Source organism: Sorex fumeus, unplaced genomic scaffold (genome assembly GCF_029834395.1).
Source record: "Sorex fumeus unplaced genomic scaffold, SorFum_2.1 ptg000009l, whole genome shotgun sequence".
Lineage (NCBI taxonomy): Eukaryota > Metazoa > Chordata > Mammalia > Eulipotyphla > Soricidae > Sorex > Sorex fumeus.
In genome coordinates, this window is record NW_026606066.1 from 10774312 (window position 1) to 10797936 (window position 23625).

At 36.5% G+C, this 23625-nt stretch overlaps 1 protein-coding gene across 7 annotated transcripts in view; it reads left to right on the forward strand.

The window, feature by feature from the left end:
• The window catches only part of PKP4 (plakophilin 4), a 285729-nt gene that overhangs the window by 176170 nt on the left and 85934 nt on the right, over positions 1 to 23625 (forward strand). For all 7 annotated transcript variants that reach the window (XM_056110157.1, XM_056110158.1, XM_056110163.1 and 4 more), the window contains exon 4: positions 21471 to 21505. In XM_056110157.1, coding sequence (XP_055966132.1) covers positions 21471 to 21505 — 35 coding nt within the window. The remainder of the gene's footprint in view (positions 1 to 21470; positions 21506 to 23625) is intronic.

Below are 23625 nucleotides of genomic sequence, written 5' to 3' on the forward strand. Positions count from 1 at the left end.
TTTTCAGTTAATTTAAAGCTCTGCTAAAATAGAATTCTTTAGGCTCCCAAGAAGGTCACACAATCTTGACAAATAGTCTTATCACCACTTATGAGAAGAACAGTGTTATTTTTAATGAAAAGATTTGATAGCACTCTGCTATTTTGATTTTTTTTAACACTTTAGAGGGTCATCTCTGGGTGCCCATCAAGAGTTCTATTGATACTATTAAAAATTCTAAAAATGTTTTAGGGCTGACTTTAGCAGAAAAGACTTTTTCATGGTTCAGATATTTTCTTCAGTGAATACTTTTAAGTCATTGTGAAGTAAACCTCTTCAGATAATATTCTTTAAAAATGAAGAGTCTTTGAAAAGATTGAATGTTTGTGCCTTGACAGTTTATTACTTACTTAATGCACCAATTCAGGAATATGCTTGATGAAGTTCTGTCCCTTTAACCTTCATTTCTGTCTCTAGCCCAAGCCCTAGTTTTCTAATAATTTTATTGAAATATTTTTCAGGTGCCACAAACTTCCTATTTTTATGTTACGTGATTTAAAGCTTTCCTAGTATATTCACAGAGTTGTACAATAATGACATTTTCATCACCCTAAAAACTATTGCTCTTTCTCACTTTTTGTACCATCCAGGCCCTGAGAAAAACCTCTCCTTCTCCTCATTTGTTCTGCCTGCATATGACATACATATGTAACCCATCATGACTGACTTCTTTAATTTGCATGATGTTGTCAAGATTCAGCTATGTAGTAGAATGTGTCAGCACTTCTTTTTTATTACTAAATACTATTCCATTATAGGAATATACCCCTGGGTTAATCCATTCATCATTCGCTAATGGACTATTTCGGGCTCTTTTATGTTCTGGACTACAGCAAATCATGTGTCTTGAATGTTAAAGAGAAGGAAAATGAAAATTCACCAAGCATTTCCTACAGGTGTTCTTATATGGGGTGAGAAGCCTTGGGAACACGTGAAAGTTCCCTTAGCCACTCAGCTCCCTCCTACACCTTTGCAACTTCTGACAGCAGCTTCTTGTATGCTGCTGAGCTAGTTTTCTTAAGTACATTGAAGAGCTATTTGAGAGTTGTCTGGTGTTCATCAGAACATTGTCGGCTGATTTCCTTAGCCAACTAGTGATTCTTTCTGAATGGTCAAACAAGTGATAGCTCTTGACTCCGTTTTTAATTTTGACTAAAGGTAAAAGGTAAAGGCCCTCCCGTTGATCGTCGATCTGCTCGAGCGGGCCCAGTAACGTCTCCATTGGAGACTTTGTTGTTACTGTGTCTGGCATATCGAATACTCTCGGTAGCTTGCCGGGCTCTCCGAGAGGGACGGAGGAATCGAACTCGGGTCGGCCATGTTGGCCGCTTGTAAGGCGAACACCCTACCTGCTGTGCTATCGCTCCAGCTGACTAAACAAAGAATAAACTATTTTGTATTTTATACAATTATGAGAACCCCTTTTTGGCTTTGCTGCAGTGAATATTTATTAAATGGGTGCTCTTCTGACAAAATTTAGTAACACTTAATTTTTCTGGTACACAGAAAAATTTTCTGTTAGGAACACAGTAAAGAGTTCTACACCTGAAACATACAAATGAGTTTCAGGGCTGACCTGCAGCTCCACATAGTCATTTATCTAGAGCAGTGTGTTCAGGCACTGTCCTTCGAGGGGCATTTTAATTACCATCTCTCATTGCCATTCCAGTCGGAAGTCAGTTTCATCTGTGACATACAAATTCAAGTGGCAACTCTCTCTACCTATTTGAATTAAACTTGAACAAACAAAGTTTTTTTATATAGGGCATGTAGATTTGTTCAATATTTGATGTTGCAAACCTAATTTGACCCTAAAAAGCCCAGTGGTTTTCATAATAATTGATTCTTTTCAGGACTTGAAACGTTTTTAGCCTAACATGATTGGAAAAGTAAGTACAAACTGACATTTCTCAAGGAAAAGTCTGGTTTCTTTGACTATGCACTTTTTAGTTTCTTAAATCATGCCTTTTCTATACAACAGGAGATTTTATTTTGGAGTTGCTATTATCTGGGCTCATTCTTAGAGATCTTAAAAAATACAGTAAGAGCAGTTTGTTTCCTTGGCAAACTCAAAAAAATAAAAATTAACCATAGTGAATAAACAGCCCAAGATGACTGATCTGTTTCTTAGACTAAGTATTCGAAAATGTTAAGTGGATCATAGGGTAGGAGGACCCACATAAAGGGATCCAGTTTATAGTTAGCATCAATGTTTGGGGGTAGAAGAGGTTTACACTATTTTGATACAGTTGGCTTAATATGTAGCAGTCAGCCCAGCTGTATTTTCCTAATTAATGATGAGGAAAATATTTTTTAAAATTCAGAGGCCCATGCATCTAAAATATATGTACCATATCATTATTTAATTATCTTTTAAAGAGCCAGTTAATTAAAATAACATTATTTCATTTTCTGTCATTTTTCATAGCTCATATTGTAATTACTACTCTTAAAATATGTAACAATAATGAATTATTGAATCAATACAAAAATTATGTTGTTTTGTCCCCATAATTTGTCATTTTGTTAACCTTGGGCATATATTGTAGATTATAGTTTAAGTAGACCAAATGTTTTATCTTTGTCTTTACCACCTTATACAATTTATTATTTACTTTACTAACATTCTATATTTCTTTTTTTGTCATTTTTGACTGTATAAATTTTTATCTTCATCATGAAAGTTGTTAAAAATGCCATAAACCAGGCTGGATAGATCCCTGAGGAGTGAGTGGCCCTTGAATACTACCAGGTGTGATCCCAATCCAAGACAGTAACAACTACAGAGAAATAATATTTAAGAGTTAAGAACTCACATCGAAGAATTGAAAGTTGTATTTCATCATTGGTCTCTTTTCAAAACAAAAAACAAAAGATGTAAAACTCAAGTCTCTTTTGCCCCATTCTTCCTACTCAGTGTCTTACAATATTCTTTTTGTATGTTTTCCTCATATAAATGCATTAGAGACTTATTGACCAACATTTTATATTTAATATATGAAGATGCACACACACTTTGATTTTCTACTTAGTAAAAAAAATAATTTTTTATATCTGTCCATATTGATATATTTAAATCTAGTTTACATATTCATTGCTATTATATATTTCTATCATTAGACTGTTATTTCATTTTTGTATAATACTAAAGTAACATTTCTTAAACGTTCTTGACCTGTACTGCGTCACATGTATAAAATTCTCAATTATTCTTTGAAGGAGCAGTCATTGCACTCTTAGCACTGCATGTAAAAGCTTCAGGTTTTCTTTTCGTTTTTATATTTTATTTATTTGTTTTTTGGAATATAGGCACCAGTACTCAGAACTTACTCCTGCATATATGTTCGGGGACCATATGTGATACCACTGAGGAACATGGGTCAGCCATTTTCAAGGCAAAATCCTTACTCCCTGTACTATCTCTCTGGCCCCTTTGTTTTTAATGGCAGCATTTAATATAGCATCATAAGGTTAGCTTTTTGAGTGTTGCTACTCTAATGTTATCTAATTTTACTGTTCATTTTTTGTTTAATAATGATAGTTTTTCATATCTTTATGATTTATTAAATTTTCTCCTTTCGTATTCTACATCTAATTTTCCAAAGAACAAATTTGTTTATACTATTAGTGGTTTGGTTTGGGTTTTTCTTCTTTAATAATCCTGGAATATGTACTATAAAATAGTATGCATCTTAGTACAGCACCACATAAATACACCATGTTAGCTTATTTTTAGAATATAAATCTTTTTTCGCAGGTATATGGAAGAAGCAGATTTTTTATATATAACATATAATCCACTTAAGTTGTACAAATCTACATTTTAGAATATTGGCGAAAGCATAAAGAGGTGATGTTACTAAAAGCTCTACTTTTTAGTTGCAAAGTTTCTTTAGTTATTCTGCATTATTTTTTTGAAAAAGTTTATGATGTCTTCTAAATTCATTCAATAAGTACTTATGCCTTTGCTTTATTCTTGAGATATAAAGGTATAAAACCCTAGAAATTTACATTCTGTTAGCAGAAACCATTTATGTTGTTAGTCACAGATAAAGTACTTTAATAGTACTTTGTAACATAAAGTGCATTGTGTACATTTTATTATTTTTTAAAATTTTGAAATTTAATGTTGATTAAATTCTGTTGCCTATTCTGTTTCTTGCCCCCATGATCTTATCTTTATATATTTGATTTTCATATTATTAAGTAAATTTTTTTCATTATAACTATAAATTTTTCATTTTAGAATAGATAATAATAGACCTTGAACATAACATACATACCTTGCATATAGCATACTATCTTGGGTTGTTTGTGCATTTTTAATTGCTTTTCAATTGGGTTTCTTTACTGAGACTGCTTTTTGTCTTAGTTTTGAATTGGAATTTGATTCCTCCGCCCCTCTCGGAGAGCCCGGCAAGCTACCGAGAGTATCTCGCCTGCATGGCAAAGCCTGGCAAGCCACCCGTGATGTATTCGATATGCCAAACACAGTAACAACAAAATCTCCAATGGAGACGTTACTGGGCCCGCTCGAGCAAATCGATGAACAACGGGAGGGCCTTTATTATTATACTCCTGAGGTTAGCATTAGGATAGTATTTTTCTCTTAAAATAGTGTTAATTCTAATGTTTTTTGTTTTTGTTTTTCTTTGTTGTTGTTTTTTGCTTTTGTTTGGTGTCCACACCCTGTATGCTCAGGGTTGCTCCAAAGTTAGTCCCAGGGTTGGTCTCAGAAGTTTGTTGGAAGAACATGCGGTACCTGGGATCAAACCTGGGGCTCCTTCTGCATAAAAAGTGCACACACTCTAGCCCACCTTAAAGAGTCTTCTCCCTGGTCCACCTATTATTTGTTCGTGGCAGTTATCAAGAAGTATTTCAGGAAGATAATGACTCCTGGCTTAACTCCATATCTTCACCCCAAATATGCATAATCTATATATAAGCCACAATTGAGTGAAACTTCTCAGCCTCCACCCTGCTGTCACATTCCATCTCTGCTTGAGCTATTTTGTCTCATCTTCATGAAAACTCTGCAGCCACTGCCATTTTATGGTTGGTCATAACATAAGACATCACATAGGCATTATATCAAAGATTCTATGAAACAAGCTTGAAATATACATATATATATTATACATATATATATATATTCTGCCACTGAAGAACTTTCTATGGTTAATAATTTTAACAGAACATACTTACCATTCCTTTACTCTCATGATGAAGTAAAGGAAGGCTAGTTTAACTGCACCGTTTGTACACCATTTGGCAGGTTAAAGACATGGAACAGAAACTGTGTGGTGGAGGTGTTTTCTTAACCCTTTGGTTAACTGCTGCAGCTTGAGTCCAATGATGTATGAAAAAGAAAATTGAAAATGTGATTAGCTTCCTAAAACTGAGAGCTGTCCATTGGTGCATTTTCAGCATTTAATCAGCTTGCTGCAAAAATGAACACGGCATGTCTGCCAAGGGGGGAAAATCTGACAAGTTTGCCAGACTTTGTAGTGTCTGAATTGTTATAATAGCTATCCTCCCTGAGGCTTCACAATCTATTTAATAACAAATCAATCTAATCTGTTTTTCGCCAGATTTGTCTACTTCGCTGTTGTGATACTCCATAATTATATGGGGATGAGTAGGGGGGAGGGAGCGGGAGGGCTGGGGATGCCACACTTCTCCCGCAGAAGAAAAATGCCCATAGGCTAGATTTTTCACAGCTAAGAAAAATTCTCTGTTAACCAATTGTATATTTTACTACTCTCACGTAGTTTTGATACAACATTTGTTTTGCATTAATGACCTGCTTTTAATATAAGGAGGAATGTCTTCAGGGTATACATATTTATTAACTTTTTCCTTCTTTTATCAGAAAAAAATAGCCACTTATTGTAGAAACCTGGGGTATATAGTCTATGTTTTCAAGTCAATTAAAAATCGACCTACCTATTCACAGATCTAGTTACATTGTCAATGATGGAGCTGTTCAAGCCTTAGAAAATCAACTAAAATTAGCAAGCATGATACCAGAACTGGTACTGAAAAAGTACAAATTTACAAATCTATGTTATTTTCTGAACATCACTAGAAATAACTTTTCTGTGAAGATTCACTCATCAAGAGGAAGTGAATTTGTATCTTATTCTCTGTGAACATATATACAAAGGTAGAAATTATATTGTTGAGTAGAATAGTATGCTAAGAGTCAGTGTACAGGCCAAGAGATAGAGTGGTTATGGTGCATGACTGGCATGCCCTCAAACTGGATTCAATTCCTGGTATCATATGGTCCCCTGAGCACTACCAAGTTAGGCCTTAGCAATGGCTAAGTAATGGCTGCGTGAACCAGGTATTCCGGACACCTGCAGGGCACAGCACCTAGTGCAGCATCCCTGGGTAATGGCCTGGTTGGCTGAGAAGGGGGCCAGGGAAAGGCATGGCCTCTTGAACATTACTTGGGAGGAGGCCTTCAACCTCCAGAAAAAAAGAGAGTAAGTTTAGAAACTATAATTGTGGTTGAATTTTATAAGCACTATTGAAATAACATATCTAGATTAATGATCATCATTGACTAACAACATCATTCCTTAAAAGATGGTAGAAATTTTACAGGTAATAGCCAGGTTTATAGTACCTCAACCAACTAATGTACTTTACATTAATATCACAAAATGGGAGACAGTGGAATTTGTGTCCTCCTGTTGCAATATAGTAGATAACATCATGTATTCTCTTGTCTTCCCAAAAGTTGCTCAACCTTCCAGATATCAATACCAATTCTTAGGAAATATGGAGAAAGTGGTCAAGTTGCATGATACCGTGCTGATATGTAAGGAATTCTGTAAGATAACAGAAATAATTTTAAACAGAAAAAAAAAGCAAATATCACTAAAGGATATTTTTAGTCTTCAAATCTTGATTGGGCTTAATTCAAACAAAACTTTTTAAAAAGAAACAGTTGGAGTGATAGTACAGCGGGTAGGGTGCTTGCCTCAAACACAGCTTCCCTGGGCTCGATCATCAGTACCCCATATTGGCCCCTAGCCCCACCAGTAGTGATCCCTGAGAGCAGAGCCAGGACTAAGCTCTTAGCACTGCCAGGTGTCAAGTGTGACCCCCCCCTCCAAAAAAAAGAAACAAACAAAAAAAATACCTTAAAAAAACAATTGGAATAATAACTAGATAATGTTATTGACTCTTTTCTATTAGGCAGATATATAGTGCAAGGATTAAGGCATATATCAAATAAGGTTTGATCCCACCACAGATGCACCCTTCAGTATTGCCAATTGTGACCTGACCCTAAAAGAAAAGAATTTTCTATAAATATTTTAGTTGCATAGTATTTTTGTGGTTTTTAATAAAAAAGTATATTCAGAGATACATGTTAAGTATTTTGTATGAAAGTGTTTGATATGGAAGTGATGGTTTGAACTATGCTTCAACATGCAGGTGGAGGTATAAATTATGTGATCCCAAAGACCAATCATATTTAATTGATTATGAGTCTTTGTACTGTGTTCTATAATTGTCCTTTTTATCAATGATGTTAGCTTATTGTGGTAATGAATGGGCGAGGGAATAAAAGGGAAAAAGTAAAAGCAGGTAATCAACTTCTGTCATGTTGCAAACTATTGTTCCTCTTTATTAAAGTTTCCCAAATGACAAATGCTGGGCAACAAAATGAGGAATTTAGAGAGTTTTATGCAACTCCTGCCTTGTCTGCTTGCCATAGAAAGTGCCGCAAAATTGTGATGTTAGTGAAACTTCTATTTTATATCTAGAGTGACTTTACCTTGATCCTCCCTTATTATTATCATCATATCTCATCATTTCTTCTAATAGACTTTCTCTCTCTCTCTTTTTTTCTTTTTTGGGTCACAACCGGCAATGCACAAATGCACAGGGGTAACTCCTGGCTCATGCACTGAGGAATTACTACTGGCGGTGCCTATTATCAATTAGATTCCCTCTCGCTCCAGCCCCGTCTTTTTCTCTTTAATACCTTTATTCATTATTTTGAAAGCTCAGCCTGTACCCTCTTTTAATTTAATTTTAATTATTATTATAATTCTTTAATTTTGGGTCAAAAATTTTTTAATTTTAGGTGTTTAGAGTGTACTTGTAGATCTGAGCTAAGGGGTCACTCCTCGCAGGGCTTGAGAGACAGTATGCAGTGCCACAGATCAACCGAGGTCAACTGCCTGTAAGGTATATACTTTACCTGCTATTCTGTCACCCCAGGCTCTCATTTTATTTTTATTCTTTTTGTGCCATATTATTTTGTTTTACTTTTTTTGTGAGGGGGTGGGGAGTTTCTCAAGCCATACCCAAAGTACTCAGGGGCTAAGTGTGTTCTTGGTCCTTTCTAGTGGTGTTTAGGAGACCATATGTGGGGCTGGAGATCAAACAATGTTTGTCCTCCAGTCTGTTGAGCTATCCTTCTAACCTCTGACTCATCTTGGTAATAACTAGATTATGTTCTCTCGTCTTCTACCTCACCTTTGATACTTTTATAGTTGTTTCTCTTTGTGTTTCTCTATAGTTTTTTTTATTCTGTATTACTATTTATTACCATATTTAAGGTTTTGTGTTCTTTTATTTTTTATTTTCATCTAAAAGAAATCCTTTTTAATATTTCTTGTAGGGTAAGATTGCTGATAGTAAACTCCATTTGCTGTTGTTAATCATGGAAAATCTATTTCCCATTATATTGTAATGACTATTCTGTAGTGTAGAATGTTCTTGTATAGAATTTTTTTTTAATTTAAGAATTGCAAATATATTGTGTTATTTTATCATACTGCTTAGAGATTCTGCAGAGAAATATAATTGTATCCTGAGGAGAAGTCGGGAGAGGGGGAGACAGATTTTTTTTCTCTAGCAGTCTTAACTTTCCTTCATTATTGACTTAATGATTTAACCATGTTATGTCTTGATGCATGCCATTTCACATTTAAAAGGTTAGATATTCTATAGTAAGATCTTAGGTTTGGGAAGTTCTCGATTATTATAATTTCTGTGAAGAAGTTCCCTGTGACCTTTTCTCTCTCCTGATCTTCTAGTGTATTCTTTATCCTGTTTCTTCTTATGAGGTGTTGATATATCTAAAAGGGTATCTGGACTTTTCTTATCATAGTTCTCTCATCTCTTCCAGTTCAGCTACTTTAGTTCATCATTAAGATTTTATCTCAGTTTCTTTTTTTTATTTCCTCTGCAATATTGGACCTGTTTGATTTAGTTTTCCATATAAGGTTTTTGGTTTTTGTTTGTTTGGGAGCCATACCCAAGGGTGCTCAAGGGCCAATCCTGGCAGTGCCTGAGGGATCATGGTGTTGAAATGATTCAAACCATTGTTACAACCTCAATCACATGCAAAACATGGCCTCCATACTTTCCAATTTGCCATGGAAGATTGTATTTCATTCATTCTGTAGTTCACCTGGGTTTCATAGAGTCAATTACTATGACAAAGAACTTCTATGCCTTTATTTTGTTCCTTTATTTCATTGATTGGCTCCCGGAAGAGAACAAGGCAGAGTCTCCTGCCCCCGTGCCTGGCTGTCCTCACCGGGGTCCCTTGGAGGAGGGCGGATTGATTCCTCTCCACCCTGAGCAGAGCCTCGACAGCTGAAGACCTCCGGGACCCAGCCAAAGCCATGCTGAGACCACTCTCCACACACTTGGATGAGGAACCCAGGGGGACTCAGGGCTGAGATCTCCAAGCCTGCTCAGTTTGGGACTGGGCCTCCTCCACCCAGCTCCTCCACCTTCTAGTAGCTAGACAGTTACACCCACCAACTGCTGTGTAACCCCATCAATGGCCAGGATCCAGAGACTCTAAAACCAAGATCCCGGAAGTACACAGCTGCATTTGCGACTGCGCAACCTCTTATTCTCTAGTTCTCACTCTCAGAGAACCCGGCAGGCTACTGAGAGTATCATACCCACCTATATGCCTGACTAGGAACACCTATAAAGGTGATTAGAGACTGCCTCAAAAGCTTCCATCCCTTTCAGAGAGCCCAGCAAGCTACTGAGAGTATCCTGCCCACACGGCAGAGCCTGACAATCTAACCGTGGCGTACTTGATATGTCAAAAAACAGTAACAATGAATGGTCCTCATTCCCCTGACCCTGAAGGAGCCCCCAATATGTCATCGATCTACACTAGCACGTGACAGGGACAAATGGAGACGTTACTGGGCCCGCTTGAGTGAATCGATGAACAACGGGGTGAAAGTGATATTTCATTGATGTTTCATTTTGTGCTAATGTATTTTTTAATACTTAATTTATATTTATTATTTTGTTTGAAGATTAATTTATGAGGAATTTTTTTGTACTCAGTCACAGAATTTTGCCTCTTTTGACATTCATTTTTCCAATAGGAGAAGATAAAAATCTCATTTTGGAGCTCTGTTTTGTTTATTTAAGGACCTCTCTTCCCCCAACTTCCCCTACACACACACACACACATACACATACACACACACACACAAATGTATTGGGGGAAAGGGGGAATAGATAAGTCTGGGAATTCTTACATTCACAGCTCTTAGTGGCGAGGACCTGTCTTGTATAAACTGGTATAAAGCTACCTGTTGTCCACTTTTCTCTTGACAGATCCTTTCTTTTTTTGAATTCAGTATCCATGGGCCCAGATCCCTCTTCTAATACGTATTATCTGCCTTGTTATCTGCTGCCTTTAGTAACTTCCTATAGAGACAGTCTTTCTTGTATTTCCAAAGGGGTGGGGAGCCATTGCCTTCCACACTGTGCCTCTATTATCTCACTAGGGTTCAGTGTCTAATTGCAGCACCCAGCCCTAGACAGCCACATGAATCTGCCTTTCCTCTGCGGAGTTCCCTTCAGACATGAAGGCTAGTGTGTCTACAAATTCTCAGGGCAGTGGTTTTGTTCTGATGCTTTGGTGAAAGCGGTGCTGATATTTGCTAAACCTGTGAGTTTATGTCTAGTCATAGGACTCAGATGTAAACAGCTGCATAGATCCTTATGTCATATTTGAAGAAACATACTGGAGCCGTAGAGACCTGTATTTACCCAAAGTCCTCATTCTTTCCTTGTGTGGAATGCAGTCTGCACATTTATGGGGCTATTACTGCTGGAGCATAGCTGGGGGACAGGTTTTGTATTCTGAGGATATTGTGGCTTTATTGCTGAAGGAGACCTATACTGGCTAGGAAATTGGGGAGGGGATTCAGACACCTCCACTGGGACACTGGGTTTGCATTTTATACTACCTTGATTTTCTGTTTTTCTGAAATGGTGGCTGGAGCTATGACCTTTCCCCCTTTTCTTTCAGCACTAAGGGGTTTTGGTCACTCAAAAGTTCAGGTAATTGAATTGACCATATGTCCACTGGTGATGAGCTCACACAAGGTCTGCTAGATATATAGGTGTTTTGTATTGTCACAAGAGAGTCTTTCCCTGACTCAGTCAATACTAACAAGATTATTTTAGCTGTGTTATCTCTTACTAAAGATTTCTCCAACTTAGTCTCAGCTTAGAAAGTTGGAACCCAGTGGCATAAAAAACAAGTAGAAAGGCAGGACCCTTCCTCGAACTGCTTCTTACAAGTACGAGCTTAATCTACAAGTGAAAGACTTAAATTTCTTGATGTGTTTCTAAAGGAAGAAGGTATATTTTATGTGCTTTAGTTTTTTAAAATTTTAATTCCTTTCTGTGTTTTCAACATTCTGGTGTTTAGAAGGATAAAAATGACAAGTTTTGTTGCCCTGGACACAAATAATTTATAGTAATCTGTCTATTCCAAAATGTACCCTTTGCTTTTATAGCATCCTACATGATGGCAGAATCCTTAGAAAAACTAGTCTGGTGTTTTGTTTAGCCATTTTACTATTTTGATCTCAGTTGCTTTCACTCTTTTAAATGTCAGCTAAAATGTTAGAAAACCTTCTATTCTGTTTTCTACTTTTTCTTTTACAACACCTGTTGTGGGATGGGCTCAAACAGAAGCCATGCTTCCTGTATAATTTATGGGGATGGGAACTGTTTGTCTCATTTTTGTCTAGTACTACATCCTTTTTGATCTTCCCCTTCCCATATGGTCTTCTGGATCTTTTATTCATAAACTCAAAGGACTAACACAGAATGTTTTTGTCAAAGAATATTTAACATCTTCTAAAATGTGTTCACCTCTAGTCCCTATAGAAGTTATTTGAATTGTTAAATGGGCTATTCTAGTATTCCCTGCCTTTAATGATTTGCTTTGTATCCAATATGTAATTCCTTTCTTGAGGTAATTAGTAGTGATATAGCTTATTTATATCTTATTCTTGCTCATTTGGAAAGTTGTTATAAGGGGCCCCAAAATATGGGGAAGTCAAATGAAGAATTGAGGTAAATAACAGTATATCCATTTATATATAATATATACATACATATGTATGTCTTTGTGTATATACATGTATATATATTTAGATTATATGTGTGTGTATATATATGTATGTATATAGCCATTAGTGAGACTAAAACAGTATACTATAGTGACTACCTTGTTCTAAATAATTTCTCTTTTCCTAATGGTTAGGATTTGGGGACTAGCCCTTGAAAGAAATAGAAAGAATGGCTGTCCAGACAAAATAAAGAAGTTTTAATTAAGTGGTTCTTTATCTGGGAAAGGAAAATTAGTTTACATCTGATAGAAAATTGTTCAGAGTCTGATACTGTAGTAGAAAGGACACAAAAAAGTATACTTTAGTATGTGAAAAACCATAAATCTAAGAAAAGAGGTTTAAGTTTTTTTGAGATTATAAATTGACAGTAAATTAATTTGGAAGAGGCTCTCAACAATGCTATTAAATGCTCTGAAGTACTGCTTGTAAGAAATTCTATTGTCTCTGAGTTAGTGATTTTTTTTTCAAAATTTGGGTCCTCAGAGCACCTTTGGGATGATAATATAGTCAGTTGCAATAGCTATTTGCTTTCCAACTTCTTAGTCTGCCTTTGCTAGGCAAAGCAGTTCACCTTCATTATCTGTTGTACAGATTGGCCCTCCTATCTTTGACTTAAGCGAAATAGCCTGTCTTGGGAAGAGTAATTGTAATATATTGTGTAATTTTGTCCAGCTGTTCTAGTTGTTTGGGCAGTCAGACCGTCTCCATTTAATATAAAAGATGTGGTTTGTAGTTAATCCTTAATAAAAGTGAAAGATAAAGTTCCTGTTTCCCAAACATAGGAAAAATAAGACCAGATATTAGTAGGCAATATGCTTTCTTAGGATGTCAGAACTCCGGATTCGTTCTCTCATTTGAGTGAAACGTGATATTCCAAGCATCCGTCGACGATCAAGAATCAGGGATGCTGTCTCATTTGCCAAGGTGTCGAAAATCAGATGGGCTGGTCACGTAATGAGATTTAAAGACGACCGTTGGACTAGAGCTGTTACTGATTGGATTCCACGGGATGTCAAGAGACCACGTGGCTGCCCACCTACCAGATGGTCAGACTTCTTCGTCAAGATCATGAACGATCGGTTTGAGGCCCTTCATGTTCCCGGAACGAACAGATGCCATTGGGCTACACTAGCACAAGACAGGGACAAATGGAGACGTTACTGGCGCCTGCTCGAGCAAATCGATGACTAACGGGAAGTTAAGTGATTAAGTGATGCTTTCTTAGAATGTCAGATGACAGTCAGTAAGATTAGAGAATCCTCTCAGAACCCACTTTTTTTTTTCCGCTTTTTGGGTCACACCCATCAATGCACAGGGGCTACTCCTGGCTCTGCATGCAGGACTTACTCCTGGTGTTGCTCGATGGACCATATTGGATACTGGAAATTGAATCTGGATCAGCCACTTGTAAGGCAAACGCCCTACCTGCTATGCTATCGCTCCAGCCTTAAAACCCACTTTTTACCATGCTAATTATAGACATAAAATGTTTTCATATAAAGCTATAAAACTTGTTATAAAGCTCATGGGAGGAGAAATGTGACTTTCATTCACATTTTACATTCACATGTTGCATTCACCAAATGTAACTGGTAAATGCTTTTAAGATCTGGATCATCTACATGCATGATATTCAGCAAATGCCCTTCTCAAGCATAAATGCAAGAGTGCTCAAGAAAGTGAAAGCCCAAATGGAGTTTTATCTAACTAACATACCACAAGAAACTAATGGAATATCTTACAAATACATCAAATGACACTGAGAAGAGTTTTTGATATACTAATTAAAAAGAAAGACAAAGCAGTAGTAGAATAAAAGACTTAAAGTAGTTATTGCCATATAATTGAAGGTTAATTTGGGTGTTACAGGTAAGTGAAAATATAGAAATTTGGTGTTCAGGGCCAGAGAGATAGTACAAAGGTTAAGGTGCTTGGCTAGCTTGCAGCTGTATCCACAGCCTTGTTGAATCCTGGCATTGCATGTGGTCCTCTGAACAACTGCCAGGTGAGCTTCTGGGTACTGCTGAGTATGCCACCCACCCACATTCACCCCCTGAAAAAATGCAGTTAGAATGTCATACTTCATTAAAGAAAATTGTATGAGGTTTATCGTGTAATACTCCAAAAATAGACTACAAGTTAAGAATTGTTAGCAGTTATTTTGCCATATTGCTGCGGTGGTATTGGGGATGGTGAGATGGGGGAGGGGAGTCTAGATCTATAACAGGAAGTCTGAAATGACTGGGAACTCTGGAGCACAGTTTCCATATTGAAGAAGATTCAAAGCACTGTGTTATAAAAATAATCAGTAGAGTTAGAAAAATAGTACAGCAGGTAAGGCACCAACCTTGCATGCACCCAACTCAGGTTCAATCCCCAATACCACATATGGTTCCCTGAGCAGTGCCTCGTGTGGGCCCAAAGCCAACAACAACAAAAATCTTTAACACTTATGGGATATAAAGTGTTAAGTAGTTACAATATAAATTCAAAGACAAAAACTAAAAACTTTTCTTTGTCTTATTTAACTGAGAAATCTACCTTGGAAATCAGTAGAGTAGTAAAGGTCTGTAATAACTAACAAGTTAAAAGATAATTTTTCAATTAACAAACCAAATTTAAAATGAGACAGTAGTGGATTGGTAGAGAAAGAGAAAAATGCACTTTGGAACTAATTCAAATACTGAGTTTTATATGTAAAGACAAGCTGGCAATGCTCAAAAAAGGGCTCAAGAACGAGCCTTTATAAAATTTATGTTAACATTAATAAACACAGTCAGTTGGTGTGTTCATCCATTACCTCTTTCAGTAAAGAAAAAACACCTAAAAATCATTTTTAAATATTTTAAAATATCTGTTAATTAATAGTGAATAAGTAAATCATGCAAAATTCAGATAATTTAAATAATCACTTAAGGAGATTGTATTAATTCATAGGGAATAGCTGTCAGATTTATTTACACGTGTAGAAAACTCATATTTTATGACTAATTTTTACCCCTTTGCCATCTGTTTAAAGCCAGTTGGATTGGAAAGAATCAGGACACAATCTTTGCTCTCACAACACCATAGTCTATCTGGAAACAAAGAGGCAAACTGAAAATACCACGATTACAATGCTAGAAGTTACTGAAAGAAAATGGAATGATTTATTGGACATTTCTTGGCATAAAGGAGGATGTTGTAAAAAGACTTTGTGTTTTTTCTTGTGTAATTGGTTACCAAGGAGAACATTCTAGAAGGAGAACATTCTAGAGAGTGTTATCTAGGCAGTGGGCTATACCATGCTCTATTCATAAATAAAATCATTTCTGAAATAAGTATTCCCAGTGATTGCTTTTATTCTACTAAGTGAAATTATGTTTCTTATTGATTCTGCTTACTTTTTTTTATTTTAATGTAGGAGTATTGCTATTTGTTCAGGCATTGATTAGGCTGATTGATTGGGCATGAATTCCACAGATTCTGCTCACTTCTTTTTAGCTACTAACGAGGGTTTTTAAATACTCATGGATGTCTATAAAATTTATTAATTGAGAACTGGAGAGATAGTACAGGGTCATGACTACCATGTGTTCTATCCTATCACCAGAACACTTTCTGGTGTGACTCATGAAATTAAAAATGTTCTTCATAGAAGTTCTTTTCAAATAAAGCAGCAAATGTAGCATATTGATCATGTTCCAGTCTCATACTGAGTTCTCTTTTCAAGAGCAGAATAACTCTTGGAATCTGTCCTAATTCATTCTATATTCTAGGAGATAGGAGACAGTAACAATTACCACTGATGGAAAGAGCTTCATCTAAACTGGGAAGAAGCTGCGGGAAATAGCTTGGGAAAGTTACCATTTGGCCTCATCTAGTTTTTCACTTCCTCTCCTGCTGTTTCTGTACCTGTTTGTGTCCACAAGCAGTCTGGCTCACATTAGACATGTTCAAAACCAGAGGAGAGAGGGTAAAAAACTTGATTAAATAAACCATTTTTCAAATTATACATATATATTTCTGGGGTCCAAAGAGATAATACTGGCAGGTGGCAGGTAAGGTACTTGCCTTGCATGTGCCTAACCAGGTTGGATATCTAGCACTCCATCCCAGCAATGATCCCTGAGCATGCAGCCACAAGTTAGCCCTGAGCATAGTCAGGTGTGATCTAAAACCTCGAATATGCAAATAAATATTTCTGATGCAAGTAAATATTTCTGATACAAAGTGACACAAGTTTAGTCTGTGACACTAAACTTCATTAGTGCTCAGTGTCACAGATATTTAGCATGTATTATCTCAGAGTTCCTATATATGTGTTCTGAAATTTGTATACTTCTGGAAGAGTTCTCATACTATGTAATTACACATTCTATCCCTCCAAAGATTTCTGGAACCATGAAGTGGTGTGGTATGCTTAGAATGTGGGTTTGTGTGGGAGTTTGACCTATCCAGTAGGAGGGATGGATTAAAAAGGTAAATGAGTATGTGACTGCCATATGCAGATGGCATGAAGTTCTAAAGGGAGAGTAAGTGAAAACGGCAGATTTGGCTGCTATAATTGAGCTTACAAACTAGTGGGAAGAAAAAAATAATAAAATGACTACATGTTCTTCCATTTGACTTCCAGTGATTAAACAGAAAATTCTGTCACTGTCACTCCCGTTGTTCATTGATTTGCTCGAGCGGGCCCAGTAACGTCTCCATTGTGACACTTGTTACTGTGTTTGGCATATTGATAAGTCATGGGTAGCTTGCCAGACTTTGCCGTGCGGGCAAGATACTCTTGGTAGCTTGCCCGGCTCTCCGAGAGGGGCGAAGAAATCAAACACGGGTCGGCCAAGTTGTGCAAGGCAAACGCCCTACTGCTGTACTATCACGCCAGCCCAACAGGAAATTAGTTCAGGGAAATATTTTGTTCTTATTCATCATATGGAAAAAGTTATTTGTACCTCTATTTAGATCTGTGAATGAAAATAATTTTAATTTCATATGTTGGATTTTTTTTATTATTATTTATTTTGGAGTGATACCTGGCTGTGCTCAGGACCGACTTCTGACTCTGGGCACAGGGATAAAAACCTAGGTCATCCATCGTCAAGGCAAGTGCCTTACCAGCTGTACTAGTGGTACTACTATCACATTATTGGGAGCTTGCACTTAGGGACCATGTAGAGCTAGTGATCAGGTCTCCCACACATGTCAAAACCTGAGTGTGAGCCCATTGCACTATCTCCCTGGCCACCTGATTTCAATTGATGTCCCCACTGCCTGACCAAACAGTTCCAAGTTTATGAATGGTTTCCATCCTAAAAAATTGTTGGTAATTAACTTATTAGAATTGTGCATGTGTTTTCCCACCAAAACAGCTTTAGAGGATTTAGTTATTGTATTTTAAAGTGTGTTTCACATTCCAGGGGAAGCTCCTGGAACACAAGCTGCCTGAGATCTTAAAAGTGAAAGGGAATGGGGAGGGATCTTTGGCATCATTACTGTAGTAGACACATTGTAAACATTCAGTAAAAATTGAGAAACTGTTTCTAGGAACAGATGAAGGTGGAAGAAGAAGGTGAAGGAGGTAATAAGTGGAGTTGTGTCTAACTTTTCTCATAAAAGTGTGTTATGCTGGGAACTACTGAATTTCCCTATACAATTCTCAGCAGCCACAAGTATGGTGACTAGAGTCAGAGTCACTAAATGAATGGATAACATTGCAAAATTGTATGTATTTACTGTCTAGTCCTTTAACCCCAGGATAGTGAATAATTTGGGGATAATTTAAAGTGAGTATTGCCAAAGGAAACAGACTGGCTTGAATAACATAATGACCAGCTGTTACATAAGATTGTATGGAAATTTAGTATGAAGATTGTTGGACTGAATACTCTTTGAAATATACTGTGCAGCAGTTAGTGAGCATGCCATGAGTTCTGTCCTGGCACCACATGGTCCCTCCAGCTCTACTGGAGTAGACTTGGGTTCTCTGACACCTCAGGGCCCAAGCAGCATCATATCCAAAGGCCATGGCCTCGGCCCACCTGTCTGGTTGACGTAGAATTGAAGCGGAGCCCCCAGGCTTATTGAGCATTGCTTGGGAGGCAATGTATATATAAAACCATTTATAGATCATACATATGTGTGTGTATATATATACACACACACATAATACACACATTCACACACACACACACACACACACATAGCAGCTGGAGCAGTAGCATGGCGGTAGGGTATTTGCCTTGAACGGGACCAGCCCGGCCGACCTGGGTTCGATTCTTCAGCCTTCTTAGAGAGCCCAGCAAGCTATGCACATACAGATACACACACACACACACCATGGACCTTTATATCATCTTGTTTTCCTAATAGTTTTTATTACCTGAAATTGATAAAAACACATTATGTCTAAGACTCTCAGTGCTTTCACTTAGGAATGCGTTATATTTCAATGACCAAAAATTCTCTTTGCCTGCATGAGTCTACTGAAATTTGTTACCTAAAGTGAGGGAGAATAGGTTAACTAGATTGAAGGGCCAGGGCTCAAAGGTCTTAAGTTCATTAATGTTGTGCATGCAGGAACCCCATATTCTATCCTTAGCACCACATGATCCCCAGAGCTCTGCAGAGTGTGACCTCCAAATAGCTTCTCTGCCCCCAAATTGACTCATTTGTACAAAGTAATAAATGTGTGTTTATATTTACCCAGGCCTGATTTTCAGAACAGTGAAAAACTGAGTATTCTCACAGTTTTTACATATCAAGCATGTCTGTGCTGGGCAGTATACTAAGAACTTGACCTAAAGAGATGATTGTAATGACCAGCCTTGCTCAGTTTAAGCAATTAGTATGAAGTGCATTTCATAATTTTCAGGATAGAAAAATTTGTAAAGCATCTTTGAGTTTCAAACTCAGAAGATAAGAAAGTTCATGTTAATCCCAGACTAGTGTATTTACTAAACATTTCTGGGTAGCAGTTTGATTTACCAAGTATTTTCATGTTGAAATTAAATACTATGAACATTTTGATAAGAACACAGTTGGGTAATCACGGGGCTTAAAAAGTTAATTTAGATAATGGGATTGAATAACAAAAAACAGACTCAAGAGAAATTGAGATTCAGTATAGGGAACCACTCTGACACCCCAAGAATGTGATAATCTAACACTCCAGAGAAAGAAAAATGTGTCCTTACTGATATTTGACCAAATTTTCATCTTTTTTCTGTCCATCAATCCTTTTTGAATCAGTTCGAATTGCATCTGATAAATAAATTTTCTGGAGTGCTAGAGATTAGCATTCACTGATTGACTCTATTCATTGCAAGCTCCCCCCTGCTTGCATCTAAGGCATGGTCCTGAAATGGGAGCTGTTCTGCCTGATGGGGGGGGGGGGGCAAATCACACATAAAAATGAAGCTCAGGAAGTTCTTAGGGATTCTCACAAGAGTTTTATTAATGCCTGAAAAACTTGGGAAGACTGTCAGGAATTGCCAAGCAGCAGAATCTTAGGACAAAAAAGATTTCTTCCTTCTTAAACTGTTAAGTCTGGTTTCCTTAAGCCAGAAGTCACATACTATCTCCTTAAATTTGTACATAAATATGCCATAGAACTTCACTATGTGGATTTTTTTTCTGATTACAAAAATAATACAAATGCTTGAGATAAAATACTTCAGTGGTATCTCAGAAAAATAACTACTAACACTTCTATTTTTAAAATTTTTTCTGAATATATGCATGTGCCTGCATCTGAAGCAGATGTGAATTGTTTGATCTCAACTGACTTCCTGTGTAGCACATCATTACAAACCCTAACTTTGGCGTGAGACTATCATGAGTGTGAATTCGACCTCTCCCAGTTGCTAGCTCAAGTCTCTCCTTCTGTTTCCTCTGTTCTCCTACCTCTCTAAATCTCCCTCTTTTTTCATTTGTTGGGGGTTGACAAAGTCTTGTTGCAGGGGATTGAAGGAATCCTAGGCACATTTTTTGGCCACTTACTTTATAAAAGTAAGGAAAATAGTGTACCTATAATCTTTAGGTATATTTATGTACAACATTATAAAAGTTTGTTGTGACTAGTATAAGAGAGATAATGTATGTGAAGTAATTAAACAAGCATTTAGTTATGGCCCATGTTAATCTATAGTCTGTTGTTCTTATGTTCTATCACTCTCCCCTTGGTATCTTGTATTCATTGAGAAGTAGGAAGGTGTTGATGGACATGATTTTCTGTGCAAATTTCTGAAATTGCCACTCACTAAGACAAAATATTTTTCCGACTTGTAAAACCGTATTTTATTTTTGCAGAGATGCATAAGATTTAAGTTGTATTTGCTTACATCCAGTTCAAATTGACAGCATTTACTTTTACATCTATTACAGTACTTAAAACTTCTTTTAAAAAGTAAAGTGAATAAATATTTTATTTCCTTTAATGTATAGATACTACACTTGATCTTAGCCAAAAGCGATAGTGCAATGGTAGGGCATTTTTCTTGGATGTGGCCGTGTCGGCCGACCACAGTTCGATTCCTACTCCCCTCTCGGAGAGCCTGGCAAGCTACCCGTGACGTATTCGATATGCCGAACACAGTAACAAGTCTCACAATGGAGACGTTACTGGTGCCTGCTCTAGGAACTCGATGAACAACAGGAGGACAGTGCAGACAGTACAGTAGAGTGTATAGATGGCTGGTGTGCTTTTAGAATTATCATCATTAGCCATGTCAGATAAGTGCCATGAGTGTTATTCATAGTTTTGCTATTTGGGCTTATAGGAGGATTTGCTTAATTTCCATCTAGAAATACTTTTTGTCCCAGATTGATGTAAAAGATTAAATATTGCTAAAAGTTGATTGTGTTAAGAATAATTTTAAAGTTTATTTGAAGTTTTTATATTTTCATATAATTAAGTGTGAAAATTAAATGTGTGTATATAAGACAGGTCCATGGTTAAATTCTGTGTACAAAGGAAGTAAATTTTTTTTTCTTTCCCTCTTTCTCTAGCTCAACTGAGAAGTCATTTCCCTGGAGATCAACAGGTATGAGATTTTATAGTTTAAAAATATTTCTTACTTTCTCCCACAACAAAAAGCAGGTTTTCTTTTTTACCATACTCTCATAATTTATGTTTAGTGAAATCAGCTAGTCTTTTACATGGTAACAATAATGAGCTTGTTGCTTTAAAGTATTTATAATTTTCTGATTTTTATCACCATTTAGTAGATTTGAAAATATTAACTCTTCAAGATAGTAAACCACTGGACCACTGGGCACCATTTCTCAAATCTGAATTCTTTCATTTCCCTTAATAGAATACCCTTAGGGTCCATCCACATTTTCAGAAATAATAAGATTTTTTAAAATTTTTGACTAGTATTTCATTATACCTGTATTTTTTTTTGGTCCATTCACATTTCCAATCTTGGCTACTAAAAATTGTGCTATGATGAATATAGGGATATAGATATTTTTTCAAATTGATATTTTAATATTCTTCTGATAAATATCCCAAAGTAGAAACACTGGATTATATGGTAGTTGTAATTTAACTCTTTGAGGAGCCTTACTGTTTTCTGTAACTGAACCAATTTACATTCTCACCAGTAGTAACAAAGAAGTTCCCTCTTCTCTGACATAAGCCTTTGTTACAGTAGCAATTCTGTCAGATCTGGGGTAACAAATATCTCATTGTGATTTTGATTTACATTTTCTTGGTAATTAATAGCATGGTGCAACTTGGACTTGTTAGTCACCTATACAAATGATTAACAAGTAAGAGAAAAGTCAGATTTTCTTCCCACTTAAAACATCTAATTATCTTTTGTTTAGAGTTGTACGGATTTTGCTTGAGTTTTGTGTTGTAGCTTGAGATATTAATAACTCGGATGTATGGTTTGCATTATTTCTTCAGTGTTACCTGTGTTAGATTTGAGATATCTAGCAGATAGCAAATAGAAACCTTCCTTAAATATGTACAGTGTGATTACTCTGTGAAGTTGGGTTTGATTCCCAGCACCACATGATCCCACAAACCACCAGATGGGGCCCCAACGTGTGTGTGTGTGTGTGTGTGTGTGTGTGTGTGTGTGTGTGTGTGTGAGACAGAGAGAGAGAGAGAGAGAGAGGAGAGGGGGTGAGGGAATAAGGGGAGGGAGGGAGAGAGAGTGAAATACTAGAATCTATTATGTAATAGAGTGGAGGGATGCATCATTTGGAGCTGATGTATATCTGTATATAGAGATATAGATCTATATCTCGATGCTCTATTATATGGCTCAAGCAGATGACTCTGAGTGCTGTAGGTAAGCAACAAACAAGTCAGTGAGGAAGAGTAAAAGGAAAGAAAGTAGCTGTTCCTTGGAGAAAGTCCTAGCTTTTGATTCTTGAGAGTCAATGAGAGAATGATCTATATTGTGTCCAAAACAGTTGTACCATTTTGCATTTCTTGCAGCACATAAAATTCCCCTCCTTTTCTGAATCCTCTCCACTTGTTACTGTGATTCTGTGACCTCCTTCCTAGTGTGTATTAAGTAATATCTCACTGAAAAAAAGGGGTTTGATTTATAAAGCAAACAAAAATTGTTTTGATTTGCAATTTCCTGGTTTTTAGTTTGTCAAACTGTAATGAAAAACATAGAACTTGTTATAATTGAAACCCAAGCACAAAAATTTGTAAGTCTGCAACCGTACCTCATGGTGTTTCACTAATAAAATCTTTAAAAAATATATAGAACTTGTATTTTAATCCCTCCGGTTGCTCTTATACCAGCTCTTTAGCATCTTAAACAGTTTTCTAGCATAGTTGTTAATGTTTAAAATAAATATCCCTGCCTTCTTAAGTGCTTCAGGTTTAATGGAGATATCTAACTATATCCATTTAAAACTTCGAATGGGGATATGCTGTAGAGGAAAATTAAAATATATAGCATATCTGTCCACACCTTTATTAGATATTTGGGTGGTTTCTGCTTTTTTGGTATTATAAATAACAATATATTGATCATACATAAAGGTATTAGCTGGGTTTTTTTTTAATTTGTCTAGAGCTAGATTTTTAAAGTATATAAACTTTTGTTAGGTTCTTGATTTGTATAACCAAGTAATCAAATTGCTGCACTGAAAAATGTTGTCTTCTTTCTCTTAAGATGTGTCATATCAG